The following is a 25,213-nucleotide window of genomic DNA, read 5'->3' as shown; positions in this document are numbered from 1 at the left end:
GTCGGCGTACCCCCTGAGACTGGCACCGCCCTGCCGCCAGCTCGAGGCGCGCCGAGCGGCGCCGGGACCGTCGGCGTACCCCCTGAGACTGGCGCCGCCCTGCCGCCAGCTCGAGGCGCGGCCGAGCGGCGCCGGGACCGTCGGCGTACCCCCTGAGACTGGCGCCGCCCTGCCGCCAGCTCGAGGCGCGGCCGAGCGGCGCCGGGACCGTCGGCGTACCCCCTGAGACTGGCACCGCCCTGCCGCCAGCTCGAGACGCGGCCGAGCGGCGCCGGGACCGTCGGCGTACCCCCTGAGACTGGCACTGCCCTGCCGCCAGCTCGAGACGCGGCCGACGCCCGCTGGGGTCGGTGCAGCGCCCACTCGGCGCCGCTACAAGATCTCCTTGTGCGCCAGCTGCTCCAGCCACGAGCCGGCGTGACGGAGGATGCGCAGCACGAGCGCGTGCGAGCCGATGACGCCCAGCCCGGCCACCAGGAACGAGACGGCCTCAAACAGCACCTTGGGCGCGAAGATCTTCCACACCATCAGGTGGCGACGCAGCACGGCCGCCGCCAGGCAGCACATCAGCAGCTGCGGAACACGGCGGAGGCTCAGTATACACAGACAACGCAGCGGCAAAAGGACACGGATCAGTGCCCAACGCACAGCACCGCACTCTCTGACGAGAACAGCAGCAGTGCGTAATACATAGGCACGGACCGAGCTGGAGGAAAGCGGTGGGGCGACGGCATGCCTTATTACCTTGCTTTGTTTTGTCCTATGGCTGCGTGAACAACGAGGCGCGGTTAGAGCGTAACAGCGCACTGGGCGCGCCCCACATCACCCTCGCCTTTCTCCGCGCGGCACTTACTATGGGTCGAGCGCGATGCTTATTTAATGTCGTGTTCAGTGTGCATGTATTATCGAAGTGCCGTGTTCACGTGCAATGTGGCACCATAAACGTCGGGGCCGTATATCCAGCATCGTCTACAAGCACCCTTTACTAAGGCACATTCATGGAAGGGCTACTTGTTGATAGTGGATTGCTGCTACTACTGCGACGTAATGTAAACACGCCCCTGGTTACAACACTGCTGTGCTGTAAGCGGTTCACCACACATCTGGTAAAGCAATCTTACTTAACGGCTCAAACGCCTTTGAAGCATCATATTGCGGGGCTATACTAGTCAAGTACTATGCCAGAATGTAACAATTATGCTAAGTGGTGAGCCATGGTGCATTACTCGCAAGACCGTGGGTTCGCGAAGCCACGAGTCGCGAGTCCTTTGGCTGGCTTTGCAACAAACATCCCCAGCAATGTAGCAGGTCCAACAAACACCCAAAAACGGCCAGAAAAGCAACCGGTCGAAATCTACTGTGCACCAGAAAACCACTGATGAGGACAACAGTCCGAATAAATTTGTCATTTGAGCCGACAACTCGTCTTAAATAGATGCAATAGATCTATAGCATGCCACGGTCACGCAAGCCTCGGAAAGATCGTTTGTGGTTTATGATGTACACGAAAACGGCATTCGGCAACTTGTTGGACGAAAAAACAATGGTTCAACCATCGCACAAAGTTGGACGACATTACGCCAACGAAAGGTCACCGCACACAACATTCAAACTCGGCTCATCATAGGAACTGATCATCACGCGGCGCCTTATAAGGCATAGTTGACCACACACTTTTACAACTCATTTTTTTCGAAGCTAACATTTTAGATATTGGATGCAGCCCTGTTAAATGATTTGCATTCTTCCTCACTAATAAGTCTGTCAAAGTACAAACAAAAGCAAATGCTCCCTCCAAAACATGTCATCTATTCGGGTTGGAGAGGATCACACACAAAAAAGCTCTTTAATGCCTTGCATTCTGGCGCCGTCCACATTATCTTTAGTAATATTCACTGTAACTGCCGAGCTGTCGTGCCTCTTGTCTGCCCATATTTTAAGTCGGCCGACCACTCGGCAGGGAACACGGGACCCGCCATGACGTGAGCCCGCTGCCGCCGCGCGACCGGGGTCCCGCCCCTGACGTCAGCCGGCCGCCGCCGGACGGCCGAGGTCCCACCCCTGACGTCAGGAGGCCGCCGCCGGACGGCCGGGGTCCCACCCCTGACGTCAGTCAGCCGCCGCCAGACGGTCGAGGTCCCACCCCTGACGTCAGCCAGCTGCCGCCGCGCGGCCGGGGTCCCACCTCTCCCGTCAGTCAGCCGCCGCCGGACGGCCGAGGCCCCACCCCTGACGTCAGCCGGCCGCCGCCGGACGGCCGAGGTCCCACCCCGCCGGTCTCGCTCTCTCACAGATCGCGTCACCAGCGTCCTCTGCGACTGTCCGTCACTCACCTTGACCGCCTTGGCCGTGAGGTAGAGCACGTTGAGCGCGAGCAGGCGGCGTGCAGTGCCGTTCGGATCGAGCAGCAGGTTCAGCTCGCCGCGCCAGGAGACGCCGCGCTCGCGCACCGCCTGGCCGACAGCGCGCGGTGTGTTCACTCGCGTCCGCCGCACGCCGCTCCCGAACGCACAACAAAAGCCATTTGAAAGCTGGCGGCTGGCGGAGCTGGCACAGCTCAGGACATGTCGCATGCATTCATACTGGACGAACTTTGTGGCAAAGACCACAAGGTGTAAACTATCCCGCTTTGCACGATGCCACCTGCTGGTCCAGGACAACAGCTCTGAAAAGGAGCGATTAGCCTGCGCACGGACCCCTGTGACGGCGGACCGCTGACAAACACAGCGCAGCTCACTGGGCCGTCCAGCGTGAACCATATCGCTGTGCATGCCAGCGGCGTCCGGGGCTTTCACCAGGGTTTCACTAGCGGCGGAACCGCATTAGGGCGTCTGCGGCGCATTTATCTTCTACATAATCAAGGGAGCCCACAAAGTTCAGCCAGCCAGGTCTCAAAACAAATCGCAGCTTGTGGCGCGCACACAATGCCAGACACCCACAAGCTATGGACAACATTGACCGCAGGCCCCCCGCGGCACACAGCGCGAACATTAGGGCATGGCGGAAGACTATGTCGGAGAGACAGAAAGCACCGAACCACCAGACGGTGGGGTCGAAGTGAATGTGGTAGCAGGGCATAGGAAGCGGAAACGGGAAAGAAATCCGGCTAGCATGTGGGGGACGGTGTGGCAGAAAGGGAATACCACGCGGAGGTGCACAGAACAGCGGAGGCGACGTAGGGGTAAGAGAGGACAAGGCGCAAAATGCAGGGTGACAGGGGACGGTCTTACAGAGGGTGTTACGACAGAATTCGGCCCGACAGAGAGTAGCGTTGCAGAACGAGACGCAACACAGGGTGGTGTAATAGAGGATAGTTTGCCAGAAAACCGAACATGATAAGGTGGAGCGCGAGTGGGCCGTGTTACGGAGCGTCTGGTACGACAGAAGGGCAGGAGACAGCAGCGTAGCAGACGGGTAGCAGAGCAGGCACTAACGGAAGGTCGCGTAACCGACAACGGGCACGCAGAGCGTGGCGCGAGATGATCCCACAGCGGTGGAGCAGCGGGCTGTGTAACTGGGTCCGATGTGACGAAAGGGTATAACGGAGTGGTGTAGCAAGGTGCAGGGCAAAAGACGGTTGAATCACAGACGGCACAGTCAAATAGGGCGGATAAAAAACGTGGAGCACCAAGGGACGAGCGGCAGATGATGCGATCACAGAAATCGGCGTAACTCACAGCGGGATCGCCGACGGTAACACAGAGCGGGGTAATGGCGTGAAGGGTAGTAGCACGCGGTGCAGGGGTGGGATCACAGACAGCGGTGCAACAGAGCACGGCACAACATGGTACGGTGCAGCAGAGCAGGGTGCGGTGGGGTACAGTGTAACACAATACGGTCCAACAAGGTGCGGAGTAACACAACGCGGTGCGACAGAGTATGGTGTAGCACAATACGGTGCAACAGAGTATGGCGTAGCGCAACACAGTGCAACAGATTACGGCGCAACAGGGTACGGTGTAACAGAGTATGGCGTAACACAATACGGTGCAACAGAGTGCAGTGCAACAGAGTACGGTACAATAGAGGACGGAGCGACAGGGAGCAGTGTACCAAAATGATGTGCGACAGAGATCAGGGTAACACAGATCGGGGTCACAGAGATTAGCGTAACAGACGTCGAGGCAACAGAACAGAGATCGTGATCCCAAAGATTAGGGTAACAGAGATTAGGGTAACATAGATCATGGTAACTGAGCTCAGGGTAACAGAGATCAGGGTAGCATAGATCAGGGTGATAGATATCAGGGTGACAAACATCAGGGTAACAGATATCAGGATAACAGAGATCAGGGTAACAGAGGTCAACATAACAGAGATCAGGTTGACAAAGATCTGTTGCAACGCAGCCCGGTGTAAAAAGACACAGGGGCCTCACGGCACACCGAGGTGGCACCAGGCTGGGCAGAGGCGCTGGTCAGCCTAGGTGGCGGCAGCCGGCGCGGACGCGGGTGCGGCGCACCTGGACCAGGTGGGGCGCGCAGAGCAGCAGCGGCAGCGCGGCGGCCGCCACCAGCTCCGAGGCGAACGTGGCCAGCAGCACGCAGAGGCCGGGCAACAGGAGCCCAGTGGGCATCATATGCAGACCGGCTACGGCCGCGTCCCATTGGATGGACGGGAACGTCGCCTGGTGGCCGGTACTGAAGAACTGGAACGAGGCCAGTTCGGCCCAGAGAACGGCTGCCGCCCAGTCGCTGCCTGCCGGCGAACACAGAACTGGGTCACCGCTCGCCAGAAAACACGGGCCTTGGCTTTGATTGCTCCCCGGCGAACAAAGAGAAGGATCATTGCCTGCCAGTGAAACAGCTGCCACCCGCCCACGGACGGGGCGGGTGGCAATGTCCTGACAGAGGTGAGATGCGGGCACCCATGTGGCCGGTGCGAACACGGTGCCCAGAAAAGCATGTGCTGAGTAAGTCGCACAACGCGACTGCTATGACATAAAGATGTGTAAATGACGAAATCTATAGCATTGTCACATGCCTGAACTAGTTGCTTTATAGGTTTTGTGCTGAATGAGTTTCCCCGTAAATTCGAGTTGTTCGCATTGCAACGTTACTGGAGAGCCTGTGCAACACCAGCTCAAGCACACCGCCAGCGTCGACAGCGGGCCAAGCAGCGCAGGCCCGCCCACAGACGGGTGCCTGTCAGCAAGGCACCACGAACGGCCAGCTGGATGGCAATCGATGCCGAGCAGCCCACCGCGAGCGCACGCAACGGCCACCTCTCCTCCCCCCCCCCCCCTCCCCCCCCCCCCCGACGACCACGTCACCGTAAGGACGGCCCGGGACGGCAGCCAATATCGAGCAACTCAGCCGGTGCGATGATTATGACTCACGTCCAAGCAATGAGCGTCCGCTTAGTGACGGCACGCGACGCCGTCCCTCCCCTCCTCCCCCCCCCCCCCTCCCGCCCCCGCCCAATAGCGCCGCAACACCAGCAAACATCCCCCACCGCGTCACTATGATTATCTTTCTGAATAAGTATTCATTGGTCCTGGCGAGGTGTACTGATAATTATTTTCCCTAGACTAATGAAAGAAGAACGATACCGGCGTAGCTTTCCGCAAATAAAGGTACGAATTCATGCTACTGAAAAAAAATACACGAGAGATTGGCATTCTGCTCTTTACTTTCATACGTACAGGCTGGCTTTTATCTTTACCTGCGAAAGCATGACTGCCACATACATACATGGACAGCAGTCGTCCACGCAAAGTCATGAGATAAGCCACATGTGATCTGCTGTATTACAGCACAGAGACGACCGCCCACAGAGGGCCAACACTGACCTGCGGTTCCGTCGAAGCCCACCACCGCGGCAGCTAGCGCCATCAGGGCCAGACCAAGCGCGGCGGCCGGCGCGCGGCCGTCGCCCAGCAGCAACACCAGCGGCGTCCAGCAGGCCAGCAGCGCGGTTAGCAGGGCAGCACTGACGGCCGAGCCCAGCCCGTAGACGCGCAGCTCGCTGGCGGCGCCACTCAGTTGGTGACGCAGCCGGCGAAAGACGCGGGCCACCAGCCGGCCGCCAGCCAGCTCTGGCTGTACCAACACCAGCAGTGGCCGCCACAGCAGCACCAGCAGAGCGCAGCTGGACGCGCCCAGCGCCAGCAGCTCCGGCAGCTGGCGCTGGCCGGGCGTCAGCAGCGCGGCGGAGCTGGGGTGGATGGCCTGCAGCGCCCAGCTGCCGAGCAGGCCAGCAGCCGAGAGCCAGCCGCACCAGCGTGCCACCAGCTCTGTTGCTGAGAAACCATTCAGGTTGCCGCAGTGGCGCAGAAAGGCGCGGTGCGCGAACAGCACGGCCACGAGGCTGGCCGCGGCCACAGCTAGCCGGCCGTTGCGCTCAGCGCCGTCCTGCAGGCTGGCCAGCGGTCGGTGCGCCACGCCCAGCTCACACCACCACTGCTCCTCGCGGCAGGCGAAGCCGGCGCGGCCGATCCGGAGCAGCACGCTGCCGGCGACAGCCGCCGCCAGACGCGGCAACAGGCGGGCGGCGCCGCCTGGCGAGTCGCCTCCGCCGCCCGCGGGCAGCAGCTGCACGGCGAACATACTGGTTGCCAGGAAGCCGCTCACGGCATCCTCGCAGACGGTGAAGCTGTTGGAGAAGAAGGCGGTACCGTGCACCAGCAGGACGAAACTGGCGGCGAGGCCGCGGGGCCCTGGCCGCGGCCAGCCACGCCGCCGCGCCAGCGCCACCAGCGAGCTTCGCAGCCGCAGCGCGCCGGCGCCCACCGTGGCAGCCACGGCGGCGGCGGCCAGCAGCAGCGCTGCGGCCGGCGGCGCGGCGCCCAGCTGCCAGGCCAGCGCCAGCAGCGGCGCGGCCAGCAGCGGCGTGCTCATGAGCGCGCGGCGCAGCGCGGCAGCCAGCGCGTCGGTCGGCAGCTGCGCGGCCAGCAGCGCGAAGGCGGCGGAGAGCGCGGCCGAGAGGGCGAGCAGCACCACGCCGGCCGTCATCAGGCCCGTGTCGAAGGTGGCCCAGACGCGCGCGCAGCGGAGCCGCGCCTCGTCCAGGTACTGCAGCGCGTCGGCCGGCTCGGGCCGCGGCGCCGGCGGCGGCGGCGGCGGCGGCGAGCCGAGCCGCGCCAGGTACGCCGCCACCTGACGCACGTTGGCGGCGAGCGCCGGCCGCCGCAGAGCCGCGGGCAGCAGCTCGGCGCGCACCGTGCCCAAGTTGGAGAAGGGGATGGGAAGGCCGAGCAGGGCCGATAGTGTTGGCACCAGGTCCACCTGTGGGATGGCGGCGGGCCGCGGCGCCGCCGGCAGCGGGCGGCCCGACACCACCAGCAGGCCGGCGTCCAGTTCGGCCGCGCTGTCGCCGCCGTGGTCGCCTGCCGGCGGTGTGCACACGCGTCACGTGGAGACACGCTGGCGTCGTGCTCCCAGCGACAGTGCCTGGGCCGTGCAGACACGTCCAATGACCGACCGAGCACGATGTTCTGTGTCCCAGTGCGCATACCATAGGTGGATGACCAGAACTGTGACAGAGACTGACGAAGTTCGGACCTGAGAGCCGCAAAGACGCTAAAGTCAGCTGGCGTCTTTGCTGCCGGGACCATGTCATATATACGTCAGCGAATGCTACCAGGACCATATCGTTGGGCCGGGGGGGGGGGGGGGGACGCCAGGCGCCACGATCACTGGTCCTTGGAGCTCCCGTATTGCTGCTATCATTAGGCGCCCACAGACCCGTTGGACACGACCAACCGACGGAGCTTATTTGACCCACCTGTTCGCCAACTGGCGGAGCTTACTTGAACCAGCTGTTCGTCAACTGACGGAGCTTACTTGATCCACCTGTTCGCCAACTGACGGAGCTTACTTGACCCACCTGTTCGCCAACTGACGGAGCTTACTTGGCCCACCTGTTCGCCAACTGACGGAGCTTACTTGACCCACCTGTTCGCGTCATCCCGTGGTCGCCGAGCACGAAAAGAATAGTGTCATTGTCTAGTTGATGGGTGATGTTCCTGAAACCACATAGTCCATCTTACTCACAGCGTGGAAACTTTCTGCAGCCGATGCTTCTCGGCCAAACATGATTTACCCATCACCGTCCACGTGGCCGTCCATAGCGCCAGCGCTCCAAAACCCTCACACACATCCCACCACATCCTTCAATGGGGTCGCTCCGGATCAGCAAAACGAAAACTCGACCAGCTCTGTCAGCGCCCAGGGTAGTGCGACACGACAAATCGCTCGGGAGGCATTTCAAGCCGTTTGTGAAGGGCCGCAGCCCATATCTACCGGACGACGCGGCCTGCTGTCAGCGCCCCGATAACACGATCTCAACCCGACACGTCTGCCTCGGATCTCCTCATTTTTCCGGCTTCAACGCGACTGCAAGCAAGCCACTTTGGCAGAAGGCTGGCAGTTGGCATGCCGTGGGCGGAGCGCCCGGCGCTGTCCGGCCGCCTCCAGGCGCCGACTCACCTGACCAGCGCGTCCACCTGGGCCAACTTGCGCGCCATCTGCGGATGGTCGGGCCCAAACGTGTGGCCGCAATGGTCGACGCCGAGCATGTGGCCGATGAACATGGTCCAGTCGTGACGCGCGAGCTCACGGCCCAGCTGGCGCTCCACGCCGCTGTCCACCGTGTCCAGGTCACGGATGTCGAACGACGGAAACGGCGCGGCGCGCTCGAACGCCGTCGGAAACAGCTGCAGCCACGTGTCGTCGCCGGCGAACACGGCGCGCCCGCCGGCGGCGCGCAGCTGCCACAGCCACGTGTCTTCGGTGACCACGTAGCTGGCGAAGTTGTCGCCGACGTCGACAAAGGTCGGCAGCGAGCCGGTGGTCAGCCCCTTCAGTCGCTGCATGGTGGTGGTGGGCGGGTCGGCGACGAACCGGTAGCGTGCCACGTGCTCGGGCCGCCCGGTCAGCAGCGCGTGCACCGCCGGCATCTTGTTTTGGTAGGGCGCCGCCGCCGCCGCCGGCAGCGACTCATTGAACACGAGGAAATCGTACCGCAGCGCGTCCACAACCAGCAGGATGGTGCGGTTGTAGGTGCGCGCAACGGCACAGGGCTCTGTGCCGCCGACCGGGCACGTCTGGCGCTCCTGCAACGCCACGCGCCGCAACAGGAAGCCGCTGAGGAACACGTACAGCCCCACCGCCAGAACGAAGAACACGTAGACGAGCACGGGCAGCGTGGCTGTGCCATGACGCATACTTGTCTGCTGAAATCTGCAACACAGAGGTATTCTCAGACGCTGTAGCTCCGCTGACATCCGTGTGGCGCCTGAGAACAGTGTTTAGGAATACAGGATAAGATAGGACTGACCCAGATGTGCTGGTGAACCATGCCGACCAGAAGCGCAATAGTTGGCTGTCAACGATTTTATGTCACGGTTTGTGTTAACGTAACGTAACGTAGGCTAGTTGGGTGTGCAGAGGCAATAAGCTTGCCATCACTTAGTGCCTCAATGTTCATACAGTTATTTGGTCATAATTGCTGCTGTGCACAATCACGTTTAGGGGTATAACTTTTTACTGGAAACAAATCTGGGCTCTCAACATTTGATTTTTTGGAGAAAAATTGGGCTAAATGCTTGTGCGGGTGGCATGAGGCACAGGTTAGCTACATGCAAAGCAGACATTGCTGCCGGCACTCTCGGAAAGAGATCTGTATTTTGTCGCACAACGCTGCTCTGCGTCGGCTCTGCGCCAACCAATCCTTTGTTACCAACCAGGTGACGCGGCAGCGTTGCTGCACGCTCGGGCCAAGTGGGTTGCCTTTTTGTGAGATTCGTAATCAGGGCCCCTGTATCCAGGACTCGGACAAAAGGGCCTTGCGGGGCTTAGCTGTTTAGGATACTCGAGCACAAGGTTGAGAGTTTTGCCGGACATTTTTTACTCTTCCATTTGAAGGCATTTATGCATGAAGGTTTCATCCCTCAGGCAGAAAGTTTTTGAGTCCTGATTATTTCGTTTTCAAGATTGCCAGATTTGCATGGGGAAATAGCAAAAAGACAAGACAGTAGCATTATTTATATATTTTATATTCAACAATATTCAACAATAACAGCACTGGACCACCTGTCTGTAATATTGGGGGAGATGCAAGTGAAATAAATAAGGAAGAAGTTGAACTACCAAGAGCAGCCATGAAAAGGTGAGTAAAGGTGATTGGTGCAGTGTGTGGTTACTTTCCCCAGCAAATTTATAGTACCACTCTATAGTATTTAATATATTAATAGTAACATAATTGATATATAGTAATATATAATTAATAGCAACACTATAAGTCAACACTCAAAATAAGAGGAAAGAAATTCAAATGAACTAGAAATGGAAAGAAGTGCTTAATGCACATATGGGATAGATGATGGTAATACTGGAGCAGAATCAGCACTTCCAACACCCCTTTGTACGTAGTGTGTCAGCAGTAAGCCAGAGTTAGTGTGTGGTCAGAAGTAAAAGGTTAAGGAAGAAAACTTTCCCGTGAGTCCGAACATCGAACGCACCGCCAACACGCGTGACGTCAAACATTACAGCTGACAAGCGTGCTGACGACAGATCGAATGGGGCCGTACTCGCCAACGCAAGAACAACCAAAGCAAACTCCTGCTTTGCCAATGAGTTTTTAACCTGGTAGCAACTTCTCTACAAGCTGATGGGCTGACAAACAAATCCTAGCATCGTCAGCTGGTGCGTGATGTCACAGGCCACGTGACCTTGTGGTCACGTGACGTGACGTAGGCAGAATACTGGGCCGTGATTGGTGCTGACAATCGTGCCGACGACGCATCAAACATGGCCCATGCATATTTTCGCGCAGCTACACCACACTGTTTATAAACCATTCCAGAACAAACTTTGGGGAAGGTCAAATTGACCTCCACCAGAGTATGTGTTAGCTCTACGGAAATTTCATGGCAGGGCAGAGATCACATTTTGTTGCAGTCTAAGAAGCTACATCACTGAGCAATTCCAAAGCACTTGGGCAATAACCAAAAACTAGACCAGTAAACAAAAAGTGTGGTGTGCAATTAAAGCATGCAAAATGCAGCAGACAGAACATGTAATGGCAAACATGGTATCTGTGAGATAATTATTAGAAGCCTTTTAAATAAAAAATAGAATTAATAATTTTGAACTTTCACTTGTTATGATCTCCTCATGTCTAGCCCCAAGAAAGTTGGGGAGCCAAACTTGCCACTGGAGGAGTGGCAAGTTGGACATTAGGGGCCAGTGGCCCATTCAAAAGAATACAAATCAACACCTGTGTCCATAGTTATTGCAATAAAATGCTGGGATTATCATAAATGTCCAGCTTACCTAAAATAGTTGACCATTCCAGGTGCCATGTTATATCCATCTTTAAATCTATTATACCCATCAGGCTAATGGCCTAATAATATTTATAATACCCCACAATATCTCCATTTACATGCTGTACATGAAAGCAAATGACGCTGTGAATTATAATATGAAGCAATGTTGTCCAATTTGTAAGCAAGAGATTTTGGATGACTGAGTAAAGCAGCATAATATTTCAGGCAGTTTGCGCAGAAGCAAATAGGGAAACAGACAGTCAGCAATGCTGTTCTCATGAACTGCTCCTCCCATTGAAAAGCCTGGGGGCCTTGACTCCTGCACCTACCCTGACCCACTCTCCTGTTCCCAGACCTGGTGCCAGCACTCGTTCATTCAAGATGTGGCAGGGAGCTGATCATGCTCTTGTTGGTGATAACTAAGCAGTGTTTCCAGGAAAACACCATCTTATGGCACACACAATTTGATACAGACTTCTGAAGTAATGCAAATAGTGCTGCTCACATCTCTTGCTTGTGAACCCAGCATTCCATGACCATTATTCCTACACCCTCAACCAAGCATAAAATCGTTAATTGTTGGCACCCTCAATTTTGATTACCCAGACCTGTCTTGTACCACCTGGCACACATATTTCCACACCATGGTGGATGAGAGGGGATATACCATAATTCACTGAAAATGGTATAATATTAGCTATCTTACCACTCGAAGATGCCCCTTCTGACAGCATAGCAATGCAGCACTAAATTTTCAACGAGTGGAGAAAACAGGTACCAAAATACCCACCTGATCAATTCAGCCAATTTTCATGGCAAGATGCTTGACGAAAAAACACCCATATAATTTCTGGAACACTTCACAAAAACTAATCGCGGCAACCCGGCACCCACCGCCCTGGACAAACCTAGTCTGGCAAGCATCCACGAAAGGCTCCGTCCACGAACGATAAAAACGCTTAAGTACGATAACGGCGCATTCGGGACAAAAGGGAGAAGGAAGCCACTACGTCCCGAGAATATTTAGTACGAATTATACTAAAAGGGAAAGATGTTTTAGTACCGATTCGTACTAAAACCTGCGGAGTAAAGTACACATAGGTACTAAACAGCACAGCCAGGTAACACGACTTTCAACAGAAGAAATGAATGCAAAAATATATGTATATATCTATATATATGTATATATATATAGATATATAGATATATAGATATATAGCTATATAGATATATATGTATATATATATATATATATATATATATATATATATATATATATATATATATATATATATATATATATAGACATATGTATGTATATATACAGGTGTAAATATATGCCGTTTATTAAATATCTTAAAATTTAATGACCGGAATGCAAGGATGTTTTTGGAAGGGGGGACCAAACCCTAGTGGGCCCACAACGGAATCCCACAACGGAATCCTAGATCCGCCCCTGGAACCAACTCGCAATCAAATGGGAATTGGGATCCAAAAATGGTGAACGTTTCCCACTCCCATCAAACGAAAAGATATTCGCGAGGTTCACATCCAAACAGCCTCATTTCTTCTGTTGAAAGTCGTGTTATCTGGCTGCGCTGTTTAGTACTCGGCGTATATACGACTGCTGCTCTGAGGCCAAGGGATCAAGGGTAATAGGAACAGAGCCTGGCCGATCATAAGCACTCTGCGAGGCCAACAAAGAGGCTCCCGTTAACAAGTATAGGGTCCTCGGGGCAAGTGAAAAGAACCTAAGACCAGCGTGGTGGGCCCCTAAACGATCGGTATTGCCCCGGTAGGCTGACATATACGGTCCCGGCCGGAGCACAGGACCGTCTGAGCGAAGGGGCATTATGCAAGACCATGACTTGACACCCTTGTACGATCAAAAGTGCCTGGGCAAGTTAACAAAAAGAGGCCGATGGAAGTGAGGACACCTCCGCAAATGAAATAGCCCTAGATCAAAGAAGACGGGCCCTGAGCATCGAGTGTCTCGGTCCTTACCTCATATGAGCCCCAGCAACAGCACAAGGTCCTCCGAGCGAATGGCAAGAAACCAAGACAAATCTGAAGGCCTCCTGAGCAGCTGGGTGTACCCTGACATATGAGGCCCCGGAAAAAGCGTATAGAGCCTTTCGGGCGGATGGGAAGAATCGGTGCCATATGGCCTCAACAGCTGAGTGCGCCGTAAAGCCCCCCCCCCCCCCCCCCCCTGGAAGAATCGGTGGGGTGCCCCTGATCGATCAAGAGTGCCCAGGAATTAAAGCAGATAGTGTCCCAACAGCAGCGTTGAGATTATGTACGGAAAATGGAAACAATAAAGAGATCAAGGGTAACGTAGGAAAGCTTCTTGGCGATCACATTGACCAGGTAAGTGGACAAAAATGGCCCGAGCAACAGCGTGAGGTCTCCTGAAAACATAATGTGCCCCACCATTTGCTGCAATCGCCATGCTTTCAATCCGTAAAGGCCTAAATTTGGTTGCTAATAAACTCTTTACTTTCGTTTGCAACCGTTCTATGTCGTCTGTAGGCCCAAACATGTCCAATTTTGTTGTGTTTTTGTTAGAAAATTGTGCCATCCAACCGGTTATTGGCCACTACGAAGCCTGTGGGTCCCCTCTGCATGGTCCATGGGGTATGGTCCGGTGCTTCCCCCCCCCCCCCTCCCCCACTCTCTATCCCCTAACGGCCCGGGCAGCTTAATAGGTGGGGACCGCCAAGAACTTAGGGCGATCCATTCAAGCAAGAAGCACTCAAGACAACATAGAGGGCCCCGGAGTGATCGAGTGCGCCACAGCAGGTTAACAGGTAGGGCTCCTATCAAGAGCGTGGGAACTTCCGTTCAAATATGAAAAACCCGCTACACGATATAGAGGGTTCCGAATGATCGAGTGTGCCAGAGTAGGTTAACAGATGGGCCCCCTCAAGAGTGTAGGGCCCTCCATCCAAATAGGAGGCACCTAAGACCCGGTGTCGAGGTCCCCCAACGATCCAATGTATTCAAGCAGCTTATCAAAAGGGGCCCCGACAGGAGCAGAAGGCCCTACATTCAAATAAGAAGTACCCAAAACCCAGTGCGGAGAGCCCCCGAAAGATGAAGGGTACACGAGCATGTTATCAGATGGCCCCGATAGAAGTGTAGGGTTTTGAATTCAAACACCAAGACCCAATGTGCAAGGCCCTCGAACATCCAGTGTCGCCGAGGAGGTGAACAGACGGGGCCCCCGACAAACGCGTAGCGCCGTCCAGTAACAAATGAAGCACCTAAGACCCAATATAGAGGGCCCCCGAACGATCGAACATACTCGAGCGGGTGATCAAACAAGCCCCCGACAAGAGCGTATTCATATAAAAAGTACCCAAGACACATTGTGGAGAACCCGCAAAGGATCGAATGTACCCGAGCAGGCTATCAGATAGCCCCCGACAGGAGCATAGGGCCCTACATTAAAATACCCAATGTGCAGGACCTCCAAACAATCCAGCGTGCTCGCGCAAGTTAACAGATGGGACTCCAACAAGTGTGTAGGGCCCTCTGTTGAAATAGAAAGCACCCAAGACCCAATTTGGTGTGCCCCGAACGACCGATGTGCCCAAGGAGATTAACAGATGGGCGACCGACAAGAGTGAACGGCCCTTATCAAGTGGCAGAGAATTGGAAGCGCCTTAGACCAAGGGAGAGGGCCCGTGAGCATATCGTGAGTGTGTCGATAGGTTAACCGAAACGGACATAAAGGGCGCCTGAGCAACCGAGAATACCCCGGTAGGTTAACATATGGGGCCTCCGCTACAGAGCCTTTCCGGCGAGTAGAGAGAATTTGTGAAAGACCCCTGATTGCCAAGAGCGCCCCGGCACAATTGCAGGAAAAGCCCAGCAATAGCGCAAGGCCACCGAGCAAATGCTAAACATCAAAGGCAAAGTGGAGGGCTGCTTAAAGATTAGAAAGACCCCCAATTTGTCATACAGGTCTCCCAGAAATGGCATAGGCCCCCTGGACGGCATAATAAAGCTTAAAGTTCCCAAATAACAGTTTTCAATCTTTGAAGTTTTGCTTTTGTTCACTCGTGATCCCTTTACTTTCGTTTGTCACTGCTCTTGGTTGCCTGCAAGTCCAAAGACAGCTATTTTTGTTGCATTTTGTGTTGAAAAACCCGCACCTGTTCGGCCGACTGCAGGCCCCTTCAGAGCCAATCGCCCCTTCGGGGCCAAGGGGGGGGGGGCATGGCCCCCCTCTGGATCCGCTTCTGGTTGCTCATAGGACGCAACCAGGTCGGTCGGTTGGTGGTCAGTGTGAAGCACGAGAAAGTGATTAGGAAGCGTGCCTGGAGAAACTCTTACACCCAATTTACAGAACAGCGTTTTCCACCAGATGAGTATGATATTCATATATCCAAGACTACAGGGCCTTGGGGGAGATGTCGTCCTCCGGGTAGCCCGGATGATGGAATATGGTTGTTGGGCTGTAGTGGTTTGCATCAGGCATGGTTTTGACCCAGATTCTTTGAGTCGGCTCAGGAATGACTCACATAGTTTGGGATCTGATTCAGCACATGACCCATGGCTGCTCCAGTTTTTACTTGCCTCAGTTCAGACGCAGTCTCTGAATTGAATCATTTGGCTCATGACCCATGCAGGTTGTAAAAGGAAATGGTTCCTCGCTGAGATTTGGGAAATTCCAGGATCAACAATATGGTGTTAACCGCTTAGAAAAAAACAAAACAATAATAAATTCCTGGGTTGCTAAAGGCTTTATAAGTAATGTGGCATGCTTTTCATTTGTTCATTTTAACGCTCTGAGATTGTATCCTAATTTGCATAGGACGCATTGCACGTCCTCATGCCGCCAATTTAAGTTCAGCCAAATGACGCACTGACGCAACATTGTTAAAAATGATTGGCTTATAACTCAGCTCATGAAATGCATGACAAATGTGATTCAGGTCATGACTCAAAGCAGCGACTTTCCTAGTGAGCAGATACAGCTTTTAACTCGCCCAAAATGATTGACTCATGAGCTGATTCACAATTTAGCGTGGGTCAAACGCAGGTATAGTTAGCATGTGCATACATGCATAGGGGTAGGCACGTTTCAAAAAGTGGGGGCCAAGCTCAGAGCGTACTTCAGGAACTTTCTCTGGAAAGCAGGCCCAATTGCTGGGGGGGGGGGGGGGGAGATGGAAGAAGTTGTCGTTCTTTCTTTAAATGTCATGACTGCTATGCTAGACATGCATCTAGAGCTGTTTCTCACTGGTGCATAATCTTGCCTATTCGACTCATCTATGTCATTCGGCAAATCAGGCTATCCGGCTTCCCTGGGGAGTCGAAATTCTACGAGTGGGTAGACATTTTGAGTCATTGAGGAGGCATCTGCCTCCACAGGGTATATGCCAAAACATGGCCTGGACATAGGCTGGTGGGAATTTTGAAAGTGAGTCGATGGCTCATAGTGCGAGATTTTTCATACGCCTTCATTTCACTGACTGCTTCTCAGGAGACAAGACTAGTCGCAGCATTTTGAGCGGAAAAAATCCGTAAGATTTAAACCGCTGAAAACTTGGTGACAAAAACCATAAAACTGGGCATTCTCCGGTAAAAGTTCGGGTCAGCTGTCATCACTGAAAGCAGTACTGTCAAAAACCTTGGTGTGGTGATGGACAGAAATCTCACATTTGAACCGCACATTGATCACCTTGTTGCCAGGTCGGCGGGCGCTCTGATGACCCTGTCCCATGCCAAGCATGTACTCCCAAGAGACACCCTCGTTCACATTGTCGGAGCTCTAGTTCTTTCCTCCATTAGATATTGTATAGCACTGTATGGTACTCACAAAGCCACCCAGTTCCATCGCGTGCAAAAACTCCTGAACTTCTGTGCGCGGGTTGTGAGCGGAAGGAGAAGGTGTGACCATATATCGGATGCTGTCAGGGATCTACGATGGCTTAGTGCTGATCAGCTCGTCAGATATCGTATGTTGTGCCAGCTCAAAAAGTCTTACTTACGGGTCAGCCACCAGATACAGCCGCCATGTTCACCCGTGCTGAGTACACTCATGAAACTCTACAGACTAACCAGCTGAGACGCCCCCGGGCGGTGAGCAACTCTGGCACTCGCCGATTTAGCTACAGAGCATCGGATTTGTTTAACTGCCTGCCGGCCGACTTGCGCAATGTTCAGAGTCTAGGCCGCTTCAAGCGCCAATTTATGGAGTTTCTACTGAGTGAGGCGAATGTTGGCACGTGAGTGGGTGCCTGTGTGAGTTCGATTGTGTGTGATGCCACAATGTGAACGCAATAGTGTGATTCACCGAGATGATCCCTTGATCGATGTGCGATGTGTTAGGCTATTTTTACTAGGTTTCTCGTTGTCTCTTTTATGCCCGTTCTTATTAGTGATGACGTGTATTTTTTTAAAAAGTCATTGCATCTTGTGGAAAATTACGAAATATATGAACATAAACATCAAAATCAAGCCACAGAAGGTGGGCCCTTTTGTCATATATCTCTAATTTGGGCCCTGCTCCCGTCCGCCGCCGGCAACCACTGTCTTGGTCAGGCCGTCTCCCGCATGAATGACTGCGAAACGATCGTATGGATGGCTGTCTCCCGCATGACTGACTGCGAACTGATCGTATGGCTGGCTGTCTCTCGCATGACTGACTGGAAACTGATCGCATGGCTGCTTTGTTGCGTATTTCCGGATCAGCGTTACCACTTATTGGCGTGTAAAAGAGATGTTGGACACCTGCAACAGCATCTTTTTCCGAATTATCTCCCCTCACACCACACCACCGTAGAAAAAAAAAACGCCTCCAGGAAGCTGCCTGCCATAGGTATGAATTGGCCCAATCGGCATTTTATTTATCGGCCTAGCATTTAACGTAGACAGCATGATCTGATTTTCAGTGTACGCAGGGCCGTTGCCAGCAACAATATCCCTGATCGCTGCGGGGGTCCAATAATTGTCACATAGACTCCAGTTCCATGCTTTTCTGTGTTCTTCAGAGACATTGAGGACTCCCTGAGCGTCGATCGTAGACGAAATGGAGCCCCAAATTTGTCTTAACATGCGTAATGCATGATCGTCCTACAGTGTTCAAAATTCACTCAGAGCTGATAGCCGATAAAAAACTATGTCATATCATGGGTGTAGGAGCCGGGGGGGGGGGGGGGGGGGCAGGGCGGGCATGGGCCTCCCACTTTTCAATGTGGGGGGCCAGCAATGTTGACTGCCCCCCCCCCCGCTACACTTTTCAAATTAAGGTTGTGTTTTGCATATATTCGCACTACATTAAACACACATGCCAGTTTACCTAACTCATCAGCCATCTTCCTCAAGATGCGTCATCTTTTTTGTTTGCTCATTGGTCATCACCTTAGTGTCACAGCGGTAGGGCCCACGCCCCACGGTCTTTTGAGACTGCAACGCCGGACGCCAACGCCGCTTTTACATGACTTGCGGTCGCGCATGTTCAAAACAGTGAGCTAGCATTGCCTTTGAACTAGGGTAGGAGTGAAAAATTCCATCACAAAAAGACCGTCCGGGAGTGAAAAATTCAATTTACACAAAATGGAACTTATGAGCTAGTGACTAATGCTTCAGCAAACAGACATCTATCTCAAGTTGGCATGGACGTAATGTAATCAACCTGACAAAACTGTTCTGTTTCTTAACATCTTAGGCCATTAAAGTGAAGCAGGATACATTAAAGCATAGCAACTTCATGACAGTGTCATGGGCATAAAACAATACAGTAACACCAATAATTTGATTCTCCACTTTGCACTGCCCTTCCACAGCATTTTTAACACAAAACAAAGTAAAGGAATTCAACAACAAAACAACAACAGAAACTTCAACAAGGATAAAGCGCTCAAACAACAAAACAACAACCATAGACTCCTACACATCAGGTCATCACCAAGTCAAGCACAATACACATACCTCTGGCTTTTGTTAAGATGGGGCCAGAGAAAATAAGCATTTTGCCACTGTTTCCTACAAAATACCAATGCTTATTTCCATGAAAGTAGTTTAACTATGCCTAACCTAAAGAGGTCTTACTTCATCTCGTCCTATCTGATCTGTTGGTATCACAGCAGCAGATGTGAGTGACTGATTCCTGCACAATTCCTATTGTCACTTGCCATGCACTTAACCAATTTAACCTAACTTAGAGTAGCCTATACGTTGAAAGTCATCTCAACTCACCTATCTGTTGACAGCAGTACTTATGATAAAAACATGATAAAGCTCATTTTTTGGGCTGCTTTCAACTCGCCCTTGTACCTGTTCATTTGCGTATGCTTATTGACATCAGACAAAGTTGACGATACACAAATGAAAACACTAAATCACTTTGAACAACCTATTCTGATTGCCATGGTTAACGTCTGTCAAGGGCAATGATGGGTATGCTTCACAAAACAATCGCTCTTCTCCAAAAGCAACATAACTTTTAGATGACCATCCCAGTTTTGTTGCTTGCCTTTTCAGCTCCAGCAAAGGCATCTATTTAGGCTTGTTAATTCATATTTAATGACATCGTTTGAGATGTTCGCTTCACATTTTCAATGGACTGGTCTGTTTGCTTAATGCTGATATATACCTCATATTATAATTGCTATGCAGCTTACAGCATTCCAATGTTAAAAATATAGTGCACATATATAGTTCAGCCATTTGCCAGTCAGCAAACCATGCCATCAATGGAAAACATCTGGTTAAAGCAAACATGAGGGACCACTTCAAGAAATTTGGGACAAATAATCAAGAATATGGAACAAAGTAAGCCCATTGCATGTCTTGTGACATCATAATTGGTCTTAGACAAAATTCGATGGATTAAAACAGCAAATGGCTAACTATGGTTACAAATCATGTGTTGAAAGCAGCTGAGGTAAGCAATTACTTGGTCCACAGGAGACTTACTGGCTTCTTCAGGGAACACTTCTTCCTGGTTTCCCAAAACAAAAAGTCAGCACCACAGTTTGCACAGCTTGCTGACAGACAGAGTCATCCCACTCACCCTCCAAATATAAATAGCAATCACGCTCACCAACCTACGAGATTAAAATGCAAAATAAGTAAGAGGTGTGATGATTAACACTTATGGAGGGCAGCATTTCGCCATCAAACACTTCTGCGTTAGCTGCGTCAGGTATGTCAGGTCCCAAAGCTCTATATGGCAGCATAAGGATAACCTTGTCAGGTAGCCTGGTGAGTTAGACACTCGAAAGGCTTAGATTTTCCATTATCGAGCACCGCCATGAGCCAAAATGCCTAACTGAGGGTTTAACAGAGCGAAAATCGCGGTAAAAATAAGTGTCGTGCTTCAAATTGTCTCCTTCATTCCCTGTAAGTTTTTCACTCTTAGGTGAATATCAAACATGTTTAGGCGGCTGACAAATTTATCCAATTTGTGTACAAAATACGTGCAAGTTTGCGGTTGGAGCATCTTGCACAGAAATTGGTCAACATTTTAGGCAACAGATGGTACCTCTAAGGACGATGGGAAAGGAAGGAAGAATACAAAAGTATCACACTCGTATGATACCAAGAAAAACAAAAGTAGTTAGATAAATATAGCGACTGATATTTTTTGGAAAAGTATTGTTATCATCTAATTTCACCTAAAATCTGTTAAATAAATGTTCAAATTGTGATATTCACCTGGCGAATTTTTATTTAAAAGCCATTTTTCGAATTTTCACTGCCGCATTTCGGGAGTGACGCAATTTAGTGGTAAAGGTTCCTCGGGAAAAAAAAAATACTTGAGGTAAAATTATCTACCAGGCCTTGCTGGTGTTTGCACCAGGCTCTGCTTTCGTGGTGTGGTGGTGAGACCAAAAAAAATAGGGGATGCGTGAAAACCTTGCATTTGGCGCGAAGCTGCAGATTGTGATGCATTTTGTAAACAAACCAAACTTGATGCGTGCAAGCGGCTGGAGTCGTTGGGGGGTCCTGAGTTGGAGACTATCTGGCGCCCTTGTTCTGTGCATACATAGACATGATTCAGATTTAGGTGAGGCAGGACATAGCTATAGCTGTCCAGGCTCTGTGGAGCCTTGCTTGTGCTTGGTGGTTTCAAGTGAGCTCGGTTTTGTATGACATCTGAAAACCTGAGAAAGGGAAAAATGTGGGTTTGGCATGTCATTAGATTAGATTAGACAATGTCAGGCACGAGTGAAAAATTCACATAAAATATGGGGAAAAGGAGTGAAAAATACCTTCTCAGTGTGTGTGTGTGTGTGTGTGTGTGTGTGTGTGTGTGCGTGTGCGTGTGCGTTGCGTGTGCGTGTGCGTGTGCGTGTGCGTGTGCGTGTGCGTGTGCGTGTGCGTGTGCGTGTGCTTGTGCGGTGCTTGTGCGTGTGCGTGTGCGTGTGCGTGTGCGTGTGCGTGTGTGTGTGTGTGTGTGTGTGTGTGTATGCTCAAGAGGCTCCTAATGCCAGAGGGCATCACGAAAGGCCGCAAACCTTCTTTCTCAAGAGACACAAAAATGTAGTGCCTCCCACCCCGAACGAAATCCTGGTATAGTTTCTTAGTCAAGGTGCACCAAAACATTTGTTTCGCGGAACCATGATCTTTATTCTCAAGAGGCGTTTCTTTGCGTTCACCTTGACGAAATTCCTGATCGACCCGTTCTTCGGCGTTCTGAAAAGTTGCACAATCGTTTCCTTTGTTGAGAGTTATAACCTTTAATATCCAAAGACACCCAATTCACAGCGGCGCTTAAAAGAGTTCCGAAACATTCATTCTTAATGAACAACAAATTTCAGGGGAAATTGCGATACCTGTGGAGGTTCATTGGCAAAATCATGGATCGGCCCATTTGGCGGAGGGACACGAAAACCTTCATTTCGACACTCCAAAACAGTTATTTTCGATCGGCAACAATTCAAAACGTGTCATTAAATGGTCCAGAAACTTTCACTTGAAGGGAGACAACAATTTCCTTGCCATCCATTCTGAGCAAACTCTGGATCGACCCCTTCTGCAAAGAGGCACCACAAAACCTTCATTGCGGAGTACCAAAAACATCATTTAATCCCGGGATCCGGGGATCCTATTCAGGGATCCAATTCCAGGGGGCACCAGGATGGGTTCCAAAACGTTTGTTTTCGAGGAACAATAAAGTTCATAGGTACGTCAATGTTTTTACCTTCCCATGGATGGCATCCGCGATCGACCAATTCGGTAATGTGTCACCAAAGCCTTTATTTTACAGCACGATAATCTTTACTTTTGCAGGCAGGACATCAAGACGGATAATTTCAAGAACTCCAGCATCTGTATTTTCAAAGGACATCAAAATCAGGGACTACACAACTTCTTTGCCCTCCAGCCTGACGACATCCTGTGTCGGGTCTCTCGTGCAAGAGGTACCCAATGACGTCATTGCGAGCATCACGACCTGTATTTTAAAAAAGACACCTTCTGCTAGGGAGGTACCACAAAGTCCTCCAACCCTTTTAATTCCAAACGTCGTCAAACTCCAGAGGTCAAAAAATTGCCCCGTTACGCATTTTCATGAGGAAATAAAGATGACACTTTTGATGGGACAGGGGCACGTGGCCCGCCTCAGGTCTTTAGGTCCCGAGGTCACGCGGAGCCCCTTGAACCCCAAGGGAACGACGATCAAGGGGGCTCAATCGAAGGGTCCAAAAGGCGGGCCGGGAGATGCAGGGACAACAGCCAGCAGGCAATACCGAACACTCCGTCCCGTGCTTGGCCCTGGGATCTCTTTCCCAAGTCGGGGCAGGGCTGGGCCTGCAAATGTTAATACGAAAGATCGCGCATTGGTCTGGGCGCTTGTGCTGATCAGGGGCTTACAGTGCCCAACAACAGGCCCCATGTCGGCAATAATCCCAAAGTGCGCCGCGGGCACATTCACTGAACAGGGACAGGAGCAGGACCTCGAATATGAGAAGATCTCTCGCGTTGGTCAGGACCCTCTTGCCAATGAGAAGAGACATGAGCACGATGCAGCGATTTAAGCTCAGAATGAGACAGTGACCTGTGCCAGTCAGAGATCGTGGGACCGAACGGGGGCTCTCAGCGCGGTTTCAACCAAGAGGAAGGGGTCGATAGTCTAAATCAGTGTCTCGACGCCCATTAAGCAATGAACTCCGTGTGCTCGCAAAGGAGTCTTTGCGTGAGTGACGTGTCTATGCGTCGATCTTGGGTCAGGTGCCCAGCCCAGAGAGCCTGCCGCGTCAGCGATGGGACCGGTTCATGATGTTTTCCTCTGAGGGCCTCCGGATCGACCGGGGCACCCGGTCCCCGTATCGTGTCACTGGGGCTTTTACGACGCACCCAGCTGCTGAGGCTATATGGCGTCGCCTGCCTCGCACCCTGGCAGGAAGGGCGGGCACCGCGGGAAATCGAACCCCGGTCTCCGTATCGCCAGAACAGCGGCTGATGTTTACCCCGGGCTGGGACGAAAGGGCCTTTCAGCTCCTGACCAGGACGATTCATATATGCGATTCGAGGGAGATTCTCAGAACGGAATGAGCAGTTACAGCATCACGAGCAGCCCAGATTACGCTGTCGCGTCCTGAGTCCGTGGTGCTGTACGCCGTCGCGTCATGGGTCCGTGGTGCTGTACGCCGTCACGTCATGAGTCCGTGGTGCTGCACGCTGTCGCGTCATGAGTCCGTGGTACTGTACACCGTCGCGTCTTGGGTTCGTGGTGCTGTAATGCTAAAACAATGCGAAAATGCGTAGGCAACTGTTTAATATTAGGCGGGCAAATTGTAGAAATACGTGCGTGTCACGAATTGTTTTCGCCATTGTGCAATTATCTTGCGCCGCCTTTCGCTGCCACCACTAGCATTTCAATATTCGCGTCATGACATGTCGCCGAGCGGCAGTACCAATAAATGTAGTACGTGTATGTGTAACAAAAGAAACTACGTGTTTAACCATTCACTGCTGGGCTTGATTACCCGCGCAGTCTGCCCTCCATGTCAGGACGAGAGGCAGGTGTCGCCGTATTTCAGAGGCGTCGTAAAGCCCTAATGGCACACGAACATTCACTGTGAGGTTAGCGACGTACATAATGCGACTTTTGTGAGCTTCGTTTCCAGTAAGTTATTGTATGTTCTGTTATAAAAGGTCTTTCTCTAACAAAAAATTGTGAGCGTCTGCAACATCTTAATTATCTTTGCTTCAAAGAACTGATAAGGTATCAGGAGCCAGGTTCCAAGTCGTGAAGACCGCTGAAAATACAGTGGTGGCACAGCCAAATATCGGGAGCCCAGCCCAACATAAGGGGTGATCAGCTCGACATTGGGGTGCGGGGCGGGGGAGACATGGGCTCTCAAAGAGAAAAAAGTTCCACCCCCGATCCATACATCATAAATATATGCTAAAAACGTATGCAACCACACACCATTATGCTCAGGACATGTGCATAGACCATTTAAGTTTCGTGTCGCTACATGTCATGATCTACTCAATAGAAGCATGTAAAGTTGAACAAGTCCGATGTTCAAGAAGATTTTCCTCTGACTTATGCTTGCAGCGAATGTCTACTCCATGGCTAAATTAAATGCGTTTATGAAACCCGATGGATGCTTGGATGAAGTAGGGAGCACTCGGTACTTCAGAATTCAGATATCCCCGTAAAAGCGTAATTTTACGGGCGTTGAAATGGCTAGTTCCTATCTACTCTATGTAACCAGATTCGAAGTAAAAGCTTAGGAAGTTACTCTCTTCCCCAGAATTGTACACCAATAACCTCATTACGAAACTGGTTACTGATCGCATCGACCCCGCTATCAGTCCGCGTCACGAAAAACGGCGAATCAGAGCGAGTGTTATTAATCACTTGCGTTCTCACTTTCACGTCAAGGGCCATGTTCAGCTGCGCTGAGTACGAGCGCAATAAACTAACGACCTCAGGTTGCAAGGGTGTAGTTCCCTATTCAGTAGCCTGAT

At 52.1% G+C, this 25,213-nt stretch overlaps 1 protein-coding gene across 1 annotated transcript; it reads right to left on the bottom strand.

Moving 5' to 3' along the window:
- Positions 1 to 154: 154 nt before the first annotated feature.
- On the bottom strand, positions 155 to 12,181 carry PIG-O (phosphatidylinositol glycan anchor biosynthesis class O). Its single transcript, XM_037226536.1, has 9 exons — positions 12,063 to 12,181; positions 8,430 to 9,182; positions 7,896 to 7,966; positions 7,144 to 7,327; positions 6,139 to 6,636; positions 5,792 to 6,084; positions 4,463 to 4,698; positions 2,334 to 2,453; positions 155 to 573 (listed from the first exon to the last, which is right to left on the bottom strand). The coding sequence occupies exons 2-9, from the start codon at positions 9,164 to 9,166 to the stop codon at positions 373 to 375; spliced, it is 2,340 nt and encodes a 779-aa protein (XP_037082431.1). The 5' UTR covers positions 9,167 to 9,182; positions 12,063 to 12,181; the 3' UTR covers positions 155 to 372.
- Positions 12,182 to 25,213: the final 13,032 nt, after the last annotated feature.

This window comes from Pollicipes pollicipes, unplaced genomic scaffold (genome assembly GCF_011947565.3).
Source record: "Pollicipes pollicipes isolate AB1234 unplaced genomic scaffold, Ppol_2.1 Scaffold_5724;HRSCAF=6776_pilon_pilon_pilon, whole genome shotgun sequence".
In the NCBI taxonomy this organism is placed as follows: domain Eukaryota; kingdom Metazoa; phylum Arthropoda; class Thecostraca; order Pollicipedomorpha; family Pollicipedidae; genus Pollicipes; species Pollicipes pollicipes.
The sequence above is the reverse complement of the archived record's forward strand: the minus strand, read 5'-3'. Positions and strand labels throughout refer to the sequence as shown.